Source organism: Pituophis catenifer, unplaced genomic scaffold (genome assembly GCF_029215685.1).
Source record: "Pituophis catenifer annectens isolate HBS135680 unplaced genomic scaffold, rPitCat1.0.hap2 SCAF_10, whole genome shotgun sequence".
Taxonomy (NCBI): domain Eukaryota; kingdom Metazoa; phylum Chordata; class Lepidosauria; order Squamata; family Colubridae; genus Pituophis; species Pituophis catenifer.
Window position 1 is genome coordinate 8,782,989 of NW_027256890.1, and position 14,838 is coordinate 8,797,826.

A 14,838-nucleotide genomic window follows, 5' to 3' on the forward strand; every position below is an offset into this window, starting at 1 on the left:
GTCTTCCACCTTCTTCGTTGTTGCAATTCAATCTTCTCCTTTATGAAAAGAAATTTCCTTCTCCTCTTCTTTCTCTATTATTCTGAAAACATCTTCTCGCTCTCCTCTTCCTCCTCCTCCTTCTCCTCCTCTCCTCTTCCTCCTCCTCTTCTTCAATTATTCTGAAATCTTCTCCTTCTCCTCCTTTTCCTCCTCCTCCTTCTTCTTCGCCTCTCCTTTCTCCATTATTCTGAAATCTTCTCCTTCTCCTCCTTTTCCTCCTCTCCTCCTTCTTCTCCTTTTCCTCCTCCTCCTCTTTCTCCATTATTCTGAAATCTCCTCTTCTCCTCCTCTCCTCCTTCTCCTCCTCCTCTTTCTCCATTATTCTGAAATCTTCTCCTTCTCCTCCTTTTCCTCCTCTCCTCCTTCTTCTCCTTCTCCTCTCCTCTTCTTTCTCCATTATTCTGAAATCTTCTCCTTCTCCTCCTTTTCCTCCTCCTCCTCTTTCTCCATTATTCTGAAATCTCCTCCTTTTCTCCTCCTCTCCTCCTTCTCCTCCTCCTCTTTCTCCATTATTCTGAAATCTTCTCCTTCTCCTCCTTTTCCTCCTCCTCCTTCTTCTTCGCCTCTTCTTTCTCCATTATTCTGAAATCTTCTCCTTCTCCTCCTTTTCCTCCTCCTCCTCTTTCTCCATTATTCTGAAATCTCCTCCTTTTCTCCTCCTCTCCTCCTTCTCCTCCTCCTCTTTCTCCATTATTCTGAAATCTCCTTTTCTCCTCCTCTCCTCCTTCTCCTCCTCCTTTTTCTCCATTATTCTGAAATCTTCTCCTCCTCCTCCTCTCCTCCTTCTCCTCTCCTCCTCTTTCTCCATTATTCTGAAATCTTCTCCTTCTCCTCCTTCTCCTCCTCCTCCTCCTCTCCTCCTCTCCCTCTTCCTCCTCCTCTTTCTCCATTATTCTGAAAACAACTCCTTCTCTTCCTCCTCCTCCTCCTTCTCAAAGAACATGGTTACCGTTTTTCTTATATTTAGCAAGGAAAGGCACACCTTCCTTCACTTGGAAATGGTACATTTGATGTGTACATCTACAGATCAGATTCAAGGAGCGTGTGCTCCAGAGGTGGGTTTCTGCAGGTTCTGACCAATTCTGAAGAACCGGTAGTGGAAATTTTGTATAGTTCGGAGAACCAGTAGTAAAAATTCTGACTGGCCCTGCCCCCATCTATTCTCTGCCTCCCGAGTACCAGCTGATTGGGAGGAAATGGGGATTTTGCAGTAACCTTCCCCTGAAGTGGGGAGGGAATGGAGATTTGCAGTATCCTTCTCCTGGAGTGGGGTGGGAATGGAGATTTTACATTATCCTTCCCCTGCCATGCCCAACAAGCCATGCCCAACAAGCCACACCCACAGAACCGGTAGTAAAAAAATTTGAAACCCATCACTGGTGTGCTCTCACCGAAGCAAGAGATTTGTGGTCTATCAGGAGGAAGCAGGAGATCAGTGGCAATCTCCCCCCTCTCCACCCCTGCCCCATGGGGCACTTCTGAACCCCTCAGGCATCTTTCAAATCTAGCACATCCCCCAAGATTTCTTTTCTATTTCTTCTGCGTAATGTTCTTGGTGGATTTTTTTTTGCATTTCTACCCTAATGGACAGCTCTGGGATTTTCTGGTGGTCTCCCATCCTAGTCCATCCCTACTTTTTGAAAAACCCACTGAAGGTTAGCTCAGTGCTGCCACCACCTGGGAGGATTTTGAAATGCAAGACTAATTTTGGGGGGGGGCATAGTATGTTCCTTGTAAGAGGAAAAAAATCGAAAGAATCTTTAATTCCATAGACATTTGGGAAATTCAAGATTCCAGCTGACCAATTTGAATTGATATCTTTTCACCCGCATTGTAATTGAATGAATACGAAATATCATGATTCCTGACCTAAGAAAACCTTTGCATATCTGAGAGACAATTTGGTCTAGTGGTTACAGCACCAGCCTAGAAACTAGGAGTCAGTGAGTTCTAGTCCTATCTTAATGAAAGTCTGACTGAGTGACTTTGAGCCAATCACCAGGAGATGGTGAGTTCTAGTCCTTAAGACTTAAGCCTGAAACCCACCTGAGTGACTTTGGGCCAATAGCCAGACAGCTGAGAGTTCTAGTCCCGCCTTAGGCATGAAAGCTGATTGGGTGACTTGCCAATCGCTCTCTCTCAGCCCAATTCACCTCACCTGGGTATGCTCACCACCAATGAGTTTTTTGTAAAACTAATAAAGGCAGGATACAAATAAAATAGTAAAATAAAGAGAGGATATATATGATATATAAGACATAAGATAAGATAAAATATTAAAATAAAATATTAAAATAAATTACCATACAATTAAACCCCGTATTCGTAAAACTAATAAAGGCAGGATACAAATAAAATAATAAAGATAAGATATGAGATGAGATATAAGACATAAGATATAAGATATAAGATAAGATAAAATATTAAAATAAAATATTAAAATAAAATACCATACAATTAAACACCATATTTGCAAAACTAATAAAGGCAGGCTACAAATAAAATAATGAAATAAAGATAAGATATAAGACATAAGATATAAGATAAAATATTTTAAAAAATAAAAAAATAAAATACCATACAATTAAACACTGTATTTGTAAAATTAATAAAGGCAGGATACAAATAAAATAGTAAAATAAAGATAAGATATAAGACATAAGACATGAGACGTGAGATATAAGATATAAGATATAAAATAAAATATTAAAATAAAATACCATACAATTAAACACTGTATTTGTAAAACTAATAAAGGCAGGATACAAATAAAATAGTAAAATAAAGATAAAATATAAGATATATAAGATATAAGCTAAAATATTAAAATAAAATACAATTAAAAAGCTCTCTATTCCACGCACGCACCACCAAAGCAAAATATTCTGGTGCATCATTCAGAAATGAAAGTGGACTTTTCATTATTATTCTAACGCAATTTTTTCCCTCTTTGGGGGTGTGTGAATTGCGTTGGTGAGGGAGGAGAAGGGAGGGGAGCTGCCTATGGTTCCACTGATAATACGGGAAGATCAGTTTAACCTACGTCGTGCTGTTTTGCCAATTTTGAGGAGTGGGAGGGTAGCAGGGAAAGTAGAGATCTTTACTTCTCTAGAAATCAGGCCTCCCAGGGTGATCAAATTCCTTCAGAAAGCCATCAACGGATTTAGCAGATGAAATGCTTAAGGAAAAGCAGAGAGAAGGCAGATAACTCTTCAGACAGTCTGCAGGACTTGCTGGAGATGCAAAAAGTGTACATTATTTGGCTGGAGAATAGCTGTGCGGAAAAGAGCAAGTCTCTTGGATTAAGCCTCCCAAAAGGGACTTTCAGAGTGGTGAACATGGTTTGTCAACCTTGATGACATCAACTCTCAGAATTCCTCAGAAGGGTGGACTTCAACTCCCAGAGTTCTCCAGCCAAGTTGCTTTAAGATATATGGACTTCAGCTCCCAGAATTCCCCAGCCAGCACGCTTTAAAATATATGGACTTCAACTCCCATAATTCTTAATCCAGCAAGTTTTAAAATATATGGACTTCAGCTCCCAGAATTACCCAGCCAGCATGCTTTAAGACATATGGACTTCAACTCCCAGAATTCTTAATTCAGCATGCTTTAAGATATATCAAATTCAACTCCCAGAATTCCCCAGCCAGATTGTTTTAAGATATATCAACTTCAACTCCCAGAATTCATAGCCCAGCATGATGTAAGATATATGGACTTCAACTCCCAGAATTCCCCAGCCAGATTGCTTTAAAATATATGGACTTCAACTCCCAGAATTTCCCAGCCAGCATCCTTTAAGCTATATGGACTTCAGCTCCCAGAATTCTTAATCCAGCAAGCTTTAAGATATATGGACTTCAGCTCCCAGAATTCCCCAGCCAGCATCTTTTAAGATGCGTGGACTTCCAGGATTCCCCGGTCAGCCTGCTTTACAAATGTGCGAACTTCAACTCCCAGAATTCCCTGTCCGCCAGCATCGGTAGGAAACTCTTGGGAGCTGGCTGGGAAAAATTCCTCATTCCTGGCTGGGAAAAATTCCCTCGCTGGGGAATTCTGGGATATGAAGTCCATACACCTTAATGTCACCAAGGTTGAGGAGCACTGGTTGAGAAATTGGCCTTCTTCACACCAGGCGAACTGAGCTTGAACCGGACTGGGCTTCCCCGTTGCCAGAAGTTTGCAAAAGCTCAGAACATTGCAACCGTCATAAATACGAGCCAGTTGCCAAGCGTCTGAATTTTTATCACGTGACCATGGGGGAGGCGCGCTAACAGTTATAAACATTAGAATAATCCTAAATCACTTTTTTTCACTGCCGAAACATCACTAAATGAACTGTTGTAACTTGAGAACTGTCTGTACCCTACTTGGCTTCAATTTTTGGCTGCAGAGATGGGGAACATCTCCAAAGCCTGCAAATATTTTTCTTTTTTACATAAATAAGCCTCTTTCCCCCCCCCCTATTTCTGATTGATTTGAAGCATTCAAAGTCGCCTCGGAGTTGGGCTTTGCTAATTTCATGGGTTCTTCGCTGTAGAGACGCATTTCCCATCTAGTCTTCTGGCATTGATATTATAAGGGAGGTGGGGTGTCACATTAGACACAAGCAATCCATAATCCTCCAAGGATTATGCGATAAAAGGACTTTCAGGCTCCCTGGGCACATTCTGGGCACAGAGATCTCCCAGATGTATTAAACAGATGCAGTGAACTGGTGTTTTTATCCCCAGCTGCAACTTCACACAATTTTTTTTTTTTTTTTTTTTGCTCCATTGGGACACCGTAATTGCATGCATGGGAAGCTGATAAGAATAATACTTCGTTTTTACAATATTTTTTATAGATATTAAATAGTGAAGATGGTATTTGATTATACGCAGAGAATAAGATGAATAAGTTTATGCAAAGCTATTAAGTAAGGAATGTTTCCGGGAAGAATCAATATAAGTTTATGGGGTAAAAAATAAAAATAAGGTTTTTACAATATATTTTATTTGAGATTGGTTAAAATATTTTGGTAAGGGTTGGAGATGCGATGGTTAATTGTAACTGGGCTCTGATTGTGTAATACTGGAAGAAAGAAGACTTGCTTATTATTGAAGAACGGACGAAAGTGGATTGATTACTTTCAAGCAATAATTGGTTTAAATAGTTATATTTAGATATGAACAAGGGGAGTTAAAGTGCAAGAGGGAGATAAATCTATAGATAGTTAGTGTATGGTTTTTTTTATGTTTGTTAAATGCTATACCCTGTATTGGCTCTGGAAAGTCCGGGCGGGGGAGGGTTGGGGCAGGAGGGGGGAGGAGAGAGGGGAAAATATGTGTAAAATTTTTAAAAACTTTTCAATAATAATAAAAAAAAGAATAATACTTCACGCGCACATCTGGTTTCTTTGTCACCAGCTGCACATTAGAAGTCCCACATCATGGTGAGGAGGTACCTCTAAGGTTCCAGATGTTACCAAACTGAAAATTCTGGAACCCTGTCGTGATCAACCCAGTGGTGAAATCCAATTTTTTTTTTATTACCGGTTCTGTGGCCGTGGCTTGGTGGGCGTGGTATGGCTTGGTGGGCGTGGCAGGGGAAGGATACTGCAAAATCCCCATTCCCTCCCCACTCCAGGGGAAGGATACTGCAAAATCCCCATTCCCTCCCCACTCCAGGGGAAGGATACTGCAAAATCCCCATTCCCACCCCACTCCAGGGGAAGGATATTGCAAAATCCCCATTCCCTCCGACCGGGCCCTGCAGTTACCTGGCATCCAAAACGGGCTGCGTGGAGACTCCTGGGAGGGGGAGGGGCAGAGTGAGCCCGGGTCAGCCGGTCCTTGCAATTACCGGTTCGGCAAACCAGATTAAAATTAACATCCGAACCGGTCCGAACCAGCTGAATCCCACCAACCCCTGGCCTTAATTCTTCCCTCCAGGTCCTCACATCTGAGATGATTTAAACAAGAACGTATGTCGCCTTTAAGAGCTTTGCACCAATTTCCCAACTCACCCACCCACCCCCACCAAAACAAGCAAAGTTTGGTTGATTGACTGCACCCAACAATCTCCGACCTACCTTCTCTTTTCCGGCTCTTCATCCATCATGTCACTAGATGAAGATGTGTGCTGGACAAGGGAAGGTGGCTTTTTAAGGCGAAGGAGGGGGGCAGGCAGGGGTGGTGGTGGTTGGTTGATAAATGACGTCTTGGAAAGCCCTGCGTCTCCTTAATGAATTCCAGATACTCACCCGATGGTTTTGATAGGCCGTGACGGCGGTGAACCGGGTCTCCTCGAAGACAAAGGTCTTAAAGTTCTCCTCCGCGTACTTCTCGCTGTCTTTCCGCGGGTCCACGTAGACGACGTGGAAACGGGGCTGGTATCTGTGCATGGAGTTCAAAATGATCTGAATGGCAAAACGAGCAAGGGAAATCGTATAACTGGTCCGTTCGGCCACACCAAGGTGGTAGCGACGAGAAAGAAAGAAAGAGAGAGAGAGAGAGAGAGAGAGAGAGAGAGAGAGAGAGAGAGAGAGAGAGAGAGAGAGGAACACCCCATAAAAATATTCAGATTAGAAGAGGCCGTTTCAATGGCAGTTCTTGCTCCCCTCAACTTGGCAAGAAGGTGAAGGGTGAGTTCAGAGGCGGACTTCAACAATTTTAGCAAGGGATTCTCTGGCCAGTTGCTGCGTAGGCACGGCCATGGTGAGCATGCCCTAGTCCCATGATGGCGAACCTGTGGCACGCGTAGCCATATCGGTGGGCACATAAGCTCAGCTCAGGTGCATATACGCGCGCCAGCCAGCTGATTTTCAGGCCTTCTGGGCCCACCAGAAGTTGGGAAACAGGCTGTTTCCTGCCTCCTGAGGGCCTCGGGAGGTGGTGGGGAAGGCCTGTTTTTCTCTCCCCCTCAGGCTCCAGAGCCTTTCTAGGAGCTTGGGGAGGACAAAAACAGCCTCCCCTCCGCCCGGAGGCCTTCCGGAAGTTGGCAAATGGGCCGCTTCCGGCCTCCGGAGGGCCTCCGCAGGGTGAGGAAGGCTGTTTTCGCCCTCCCCAAGCTCCTTGAAAAGCACTGGAGCCTGGGGGGAGAGAAAAACAGGCCTACTGGGCCCACTGGGCCATCGCGTGCCAGGAGCGGGGGGGAAGCGAGGGGGGGTCACATGTGCATGCACGGGGGTGAGGTGCATAGAATCCCCCGCTCTTGGCACACGATGGCAAAAAGGTTCGCCATCGCTGCCCTAGTCGGCTTCCTGCACCATGGCAGAGGGGGCATTTTTGTCCTCCCCAGGCTCCGGAGGCTTTTCTTGAACCTCCAGGAGGGTGAAAACAGCCTCCCCAGGCTCCGGAGGCCCTCTGGAGGCCAGAAATGGGCCTGTTTCTTCCCGAACTTCCAGTAGGCCCGTTTTTTCGCCCTCCCTGAGCCTCTGTGCATGCTGTGCACTTACCTGCATTCAAAACGGGCCATGTGGGGATTCCTGGGAAAAGAGGGGCAGGGTGGGCGGGGCCAGCCAGGAGTGGGATTTGGGGGTTCTTCGAACTGCACAGAATCTTATGTAGAGGTTCTCCCAAACCCCCAGCAGCCTACCCCTGGGTGAGTTGTCTGCCATGTTGGCTGGGGATGATGGGGGTTGTTGTGTCACACAGTTTTATTATTATTATTTATATTTCTATGCCGCCCACTCTCCGAGGACTCTGGGCAACTTGCACCAAAGATCAGTATACTAAATAGCATATTGCCCTCAAAAATCTGGGTCCTCATTTTACCCACCTCGGAAGGACGGAAGGCTGAGTCAACCTTGAGCCGGTGAGATTTGATCTGCTGATCTGCTGAACTAGCAGTCAGCTGAAGTAGCTGCAGTACTGCACTCTAACCACTGCGCCACCTCGGCTCGAGTGGGGTTTCTCAGCCTTGATGTCTTGCAGTGAGTTGATGACCAACTCACAGAATTCTGGAAGCCGACTTCCATGCATCTTAATGTCACCAAAGTTGGAAAACCCCACTCGAGAACTTTGCAGCTGCATGACACCACAGGTCCCATCGTTCCCAGCTAACATGGTGGACACCTCACCTATCATCTTCTTCTGTTGTAGAGGAAAGATGTGAAGAGTATCTTTTGAGGATACATGTGGGGAGAGATGATCCCCAAGGCTTTAAAACCATGAGCTATTTTTCATTGGGAAAACTATGGTGTGAGTTTTGAAAGGAGATGCTTTAAGTCAGAAATGTCTTTTCATCTTCCCAGTTTGGCCCACAACCTTGAGTCTCCCAACCAAGTCTTAATCTTGCTGAATTTTCAAGGCCAGTTAAGGCTAATAAGATGCTGACACATTGTTGTAACCCAATAGATCTGTATAGAACTACGGTTGGTAGCCCAATAGATCTGGTCAATAGTTCCTTGACCAATTCAGAAAGAATTTGAAAGGACAACCTGATCCTTCTATCCTTGGAGTTGGAAGGGACCTTGGAGGTCTTCTAGTCCAACCCCCTGCTTAGATAGGAAACCCTACACCACTTCAGACAAATGGTTATCCAACATCTTCTTAAAAATTTCCATTGTTGGAGCATTCACAGCTTCTGGAGGCAAGTTGTTCCACTGATTCATTGTTCCCACTGTCAGGAAATTCCTCCTTAGTTCTAAGTTGCTTCTCTCCTTGAGGAGTTTCCACCCATTGCTTCTTGTCCTGCCTTCAGGTGCTTTGGAGAATAGCTTGACTCCCTCTTCTTTAGGGCAGCCCCTGAGATATTGAAACACTGCTATCATGTCTCCCCTGGTCCTTCTTTTCATTAAACTAGACATACCCAGTTCCTGCAACATCCCCTGATAATAAGCCCAATCGGGCTTTTGAGCACATGGCAATAAGGCCAAGCGCTTATTTCAGGGTTCAAAAAAATATAAGACAGGGTCTTATTTTCGGGGAAACAGTATTATTATTGTTGTTGTTGTTGTTGTTATTTACCCTGTTTTCCCCAAAATAAGACCTCCCCTGATAATAAACCCAATCTGACTTTTGAGCGCATGGCAATAAGGCCAAGCGCTTATTTCAGGGTTCAAAAAAATATAAGACAGGGTCTTATTTTTGGAGAAACACTGTATTATTATTGTTGTTATTATTATTGTTGTTGTTGTTGTTGACCCTGTTTCCCCCAAAATAAGACATCCCCTGATAATAAACCCAATCTGACTTTTGAGCGCATGGCAATAAGGCCCAGCGCTTAATTCAGGGTTCAAAAAAATATAAGACAGGGTCTTATTTTCGGGGAAACACGTAATCTATCTATCTATCTATCTATCTATCTATCTATCTATCTATCTATCTATCTATCTATCTCTATGTACCTATCATCCATCCATCTATCCATCTATCCATCTATCTATCTATCTATCTATCTATCTATCTATCTATCTATCTATCTATCTATCCTGCTTTCCCCAAAATAAGTCATCCCCTGATAATAAGCCCAATTGGGCTTTTGAGCGCATGGCAATAAGGCCAAGCGCTTATTTCAGGGTTCAAAAAAATATAACACAGGGTCTTATTTTTGGAGAAACACTGTATTATTGTTGTTATTATTATTGTTGTTGTTGTTGTTGTTGACCCTGTTTCCCCCAAAATAAGACATCCCCTGATAATAAACCCAATCTGACTTTTGAGCGCATGGCAATAAGGCCAAGCGCTTATTTCAGGGTTCAAAAAAATATAAGAAAGGGTCTTATTTTTGGAGAAACACTGTATTATTATTATTGTTGTTATTATTGTTGTTGTTGTTGTTGTTGTTGACCCTGTTTCCTCCAAAATAAGACATCCCCTGATAATAAGCCCAATTGGGCTTTTGAGCGCATGGCAATAAGGCCAAGCGCTTATTTCAGGGTTCAAAAAAATATAAGACGGTCTTATTTTGGGGGAAACACAGTATTATTGTTGTTGTTGTTGTTGTTGTTGTTGTTTTTAAAGGTGTGGCTATTGTTTTAATGTATTGTGAGAAACCCAGAGTCGCCCTTATGTGATAGGCGTGCATCTAAACTGATGAAATAAATGGTGATGTTGGTACTGCTAGGGGGGATATTCACCTCCCTCTCCAGCTGTCCCTGGTTCTCCCTTTCCCAGCGACCACTTACATGCCCATTGTCATCCAATAAATTGTTCGTCAGCTTCAACTTATCAAAGGACACAATCTGCTTCATCCACTGAGCTCCTCTCGCAGGAGAATCCGGGTGATAGTGCACTCTTCCCGGTGTGGCAGGGTCGGCTTTGCCAGCGACCAGCCAGGAGGAACTGTGAAACGCATACCTGCGGAGAAATTTAAAAAAAAACAAAACCAATCAGGAATTGATATGATTCACAAGGGTTGGAAAGGAGACCACCAGGAAATCCCACAGACGTAAATTTGACCGGGACAGTGGGGGGAAAAAAACCCAAACATTTGGCAGATGTAGGAGATCTAACCTAGGTTCTTTGATCGCCCCGCTCATCCTTCCTTCCGACAAGGAAGCCAGGTTTACTTAGCAACCATGGTACTAAGCTAACAAGTGCAACGATTCACAGAACAATGAGGGCAAGAAAAGTCGTAATATGGGGCAAACGTCACTTAACAAACATTTTCACTTAGCCACATAAATTCTGGGCTCGCTATTTTTTCACTGTTAAGTGTGAAAAGCCAGCCCAAAGTCACTTTTTTCTTAGGGAGGAGGAGGAGGGGAAGGGGGAGGGGAGGAAGAAGAGGAAGAAGGAGGAGAAGAGGAAGTAGTAGAAGAAGAAGGGAGAGGAGGAGGAGGAGGAAAAGGAGGAGGAGGAGGAGGAGGAGGAGGAGGAGAAGGAGAAGGAGAAGGAGAAGGAGAAGAAGAAGAAGAAGAAGAAGAAGAAGAAGAAGAAGAAGAAGAAGAAGAAGAAGAAGAAGAAGAAGAAGAAGAAGAAGAAGAAGAAGAAGAAGAAGAAGAAGGGAGAGGAGGAGGAGGACGAGGAGGAGAAGGAGAAGGAGAAGAGGAAGTGAAAGAGGAAGAGGAAGAGGAGGAGGAGAGGAAGAGGAGGAGGAGGAAGAAGGAGGAGGAAGAGGAGGTGAAGGAGTAGGAGGAGAAGAAGAAAGGGAAGTAGGAGGAGAAGGAGAAGGAGAAGGAGGGGAAGAGGAAGAGGAAGAAGAAGAAGGGGAAGGAGGAAGAGGAGGAGGAGGAGGAGGGGAGGGGAGGGGAGGAGGAGGAGGAAGAAGAAGAAGAAGAAGAAGAAGAAGAAGAAGAAGAAGAAGAAGAAGAAGAAGAAGAAGAAGAAGAAGAAGAAGAAGAAGAAGAAGAAGAATCTAGTCAACTGGCCGTTAAGGGAAATGAGCCAGGGATAATAGAGGCATTCAAATTGGGCTGGAGTTAGATCTCTTATGGGAGCAGGGACTCGTGACTTATGACGCGTTTGACCCCCCTTTCAGGCTCAGCCTTGTCATCTCCTACAACAGCCCAGATACGACGTAAACCCAACACGCTGGATTAAAGACCGCATTGCGGTTGCACGGAGAAGCCACCTCAGTCAGGACGGTTCTCTTGGCATCTGGGCCATGCTGGCTGCCTTCTATCCAGCCCCAGTGCCCGGCATCGGACCCCCGAGGAGATTCTAGACTTCTCAAGCCAAGAGAGTCTTGAAAAAGCAGGTTTCGGGTGAAGGGTGGAGGTGCCCAATGTAGGCTGAACAGAAACAAATGAGGAATCGAGCAAGAAGGAAGGTGGGGCGCCTCAGGCAAAAATCCTCTTTCTTGCATGCAATAGATCCCGTTTCCTTTTGACAAGCAAACATATTTGAGGCCCTGCGGGATGTTGCCGAAATATTTACCTCCTTGTCAGCGTGCGAGCAAGGAGGCTTGGAGGTTTCTGCAAAGGGGAGTGGGCAGAGGAAGGGGAGAGTAACATCATAACTGGGATCCTGCGGGCGATGACATCATCACGACACCCATGAAGTCATTGTGGATTCTCTTTTTATTTCCCCCTCCCTCCCCCGAATGTTGGGCGGCCAAGGAGGGGTGGTGGAAAACAGGCAGTAATTACCCGTCTGTGCTCTTGGTTTTTAATTCATTTAAGTTCATTTCATCATTGACCATCTTCATGGTTTTATATTGATGCTTTTAAACTATACTGTAAGATGCTTACAGTAAAGGGACGCAGTGGCTCAGTGGCTAAGACGCTGAGCTTGTCGATTGAAAGGTTGGCAGTTCAGCGGTTCGAATCCCTAGTGCTGCCTAATGGGGTGAGCTCCCGTGACTTGTCCCAGCTTCTGCCAACCTAGCAGTTCGAAAGCAGGTAAAAAAAATGCAAGTAGAAAAATAGGGACCACCTTTGGTGGGAAGGGAACAGTGTTCTGTGCGCCTTTGGTGTTGAGTCATGCCGGCCACATGACCACGGAGACGTCTTTGGACAGCGGTGGCTCTTCGGCTTTGAAACAGAGATGAGCACCGCCCCCTAGAGTCGGGAACGACTAGCACCTATGTGCGAGGGGAACCTTTACCTTTACCTTGCTTGGAGTCACTTTGGAGAGTGAGATGGACGACATCCATATTTAATCAATAAAGAAACCTACAAATGCTAGCGTTGTTCCAGAGAGAATTGTGTATGTGTGTGCACACATGTGCTTGCATGTTTGAGCAAGGCAGGTGGGAGATGGACCCCTGGTTGTGCAAGAAGCGATACCGACAGATTTCCCAAACCATGGAGGGCGGGGGGAATCACCAGCAGCACAATTCTATGAATATTCTCCTCTTTTCATATAGAGTACGCTCGATTTTGGCTGGAGTTATCAGTCACCCTAAAGGAGGTCAGTTTAAGAGGTGGTGGATGTGTTCACAGGACACATGAACCCCAAATGATATTCGACTGTCTGAGGGTCGTGTGAAGCCTGCATGTTTGATGAGCTTAAGGAATCAGGTATGCCCAGAAAAGTAGCTGAAGTTCATAGCTGGGTTAAGAATGATGTGTGAACGTGACTGTGAATGAACTTTCCCCCCACTGAATACACTCACATAGTGCTGGGAATTATGGGAGCTGGAGTCCAGCACATGTGGAAAGTGCACAGTTGGTAGGTAAAGTGGGAGGGAGGGAGGGAGGAAAGAGAAAGAGAGAAAGAAAAAAGGAAAAAGGAAAAGACAGAAATTAAGACAGGCAGGCAGGCAGGCAGGCAGGCAGAAAATAAAATGAAAGAAAGAAAGAAAGAAAGAAAGAAAGAAAGAAAGAAAGAAAGAAAGAAAGAAAGAAAGAAAGAAAGAAAGAAAGAAGAAAAAAGAAAAAGTGAATGTGAATTTGAATGAACTTTCCACAAGTTAATACCCCACATAATGCTGGGAATTATGGGAACTGGAGTCCAGCACATGTGGAGAGTGCACAGTTGGTAGGTAAAGTGGGAGGGAAGGAAGGATGGAGGGAGGGAGGAGAGAGAGAGAAAGAAAGAAAAAAGAAAAAAGAGAGAAAGAGAAAGAAATAAGAAAAAGAGAGAGAAAGAAAGAAATAAGAAATAAAGAAATAGAGAGAGAGAGAAACAAAAAAGAAAAAGAAAGAGAGAGAGAGAGAGAAAGGAAGAGAGAGAGAAAGAAAGAGAAAGAAATAGAGAGAGAAACAAGAAAGAAAGAGAAAGAGAAAGAAATAAGAAAGAGAGAAACGAGAAAGAAAGAGAAAGAGAGAGAGAAAGAAAGAAAAAGAAATAAGAAAGAGAGAGAGAAACAAGAAAAAGAAAAAGAAAGAGAAAGAAAGAGAGAAAGAAAGAGAAAGAAAGAGAGAAAGAAAGAGAAAGAAAGAGAAAGAAATAAGAGAGAGAAACAAGAAAGAAAGAGAAAGAAATAAGAGAGAAACGAGAAAGAGAAAGAGAGAGAGAAAGAAAGAGAGAGAGAGAAAGAAAGAAAGAAAAAGAAATAAGAAAGAGAGAGAGAAACAAGAAAGAAAAAGAAAGAGAGAAAGAGAGAGAAAGAAAGAAAAAGAAATAAGAAAGAGAGAGAGAAACAAGAAAGAAAAAGAAAGAGAGAAAGAGAGAAAGGAAAGATCTCTACTAAATCTGTTTAAAAAATGGCTCAAAGGCATTCTTGCTTTTAAACTGAGAACAAAATTGGAGATAATCGCTGACAAATGACTGAAGCCTCAAAGCAAAATAATGATTCAGGGAAAAAAGAAAAAAAAAAAAACCAGCAACAAATTTGAGATTTAGCTCCCTGCTCCTAAATTGCAGCTTCTTGGCAGGAAGCAAAGGCCAAGCAAGACAGTTACTTTTAGACGAGCTTTGGAGAGAGAGAGAGAGAGAGAGAGAGAAATGCCTGGAAGGAGTGGAGCGTGGAAGAACAAACTTGGGTCGGGGGGGGGGGAGGAGGGAGGAGAGGGAGGAGGGCCACTGGGGGAGGATTACGCCACCCAGTGAAGCCCCCATCCCCACTGAAAAGCATAGATTAATCAATCCTTCCAGGGGTATATTTCACATAATTTTACCACTGGTTTGCCGTGCACTGAAAGCATTTTGCTTATGCGCATGCGCATGGCTTAGAAAATGTGGCTAAACAGGATGGCATAGCACTGGGTCGCCACTACAGATTCGCCCGAACCGGCTGAATGCCACCACTAAACTCTTCCCATGACTGTCTGCTAGAAGTGAATTTTTCCCCTTGTTTCCAAAAAGTCATTTTTTTTTTTTTTACTCCTCTCCTTAGTTAACAGAATAGATTAAAACAATGGGCTGGGCTGGGGTGAGGACAAGGTTTTATTGTTTATATCCTGTATTATTTTTGCAAATAAAATCCAAGGCGGTGAACATATTCAACACATCTTACGCCTCCTATTTTCCCCACAACAGC

At 44.0% G+C, this 14,838-nt stretch overlaps 1 protein-coding gene across 1 annotated transcript in view; it reads right to left on the reverse strand.

Moving 5' to 3' along the window:
- The window catches only part of TBX1 (T-box transcription factor 1), a 41,805-nt gene that overhangs the window by 11,871 nt on the left and 15,096 nt on the right, over positions 1-14,838 (reverse strand). The window contains 2 exon segments of the mRNA XM_070950798.1: positions 6,290-6,445; positions 10,157-10,328. Coding sequence (XP_070806899.1) covers positions 6,290-6,445; positions 10,157-10,328 — 328 coding nt within the window.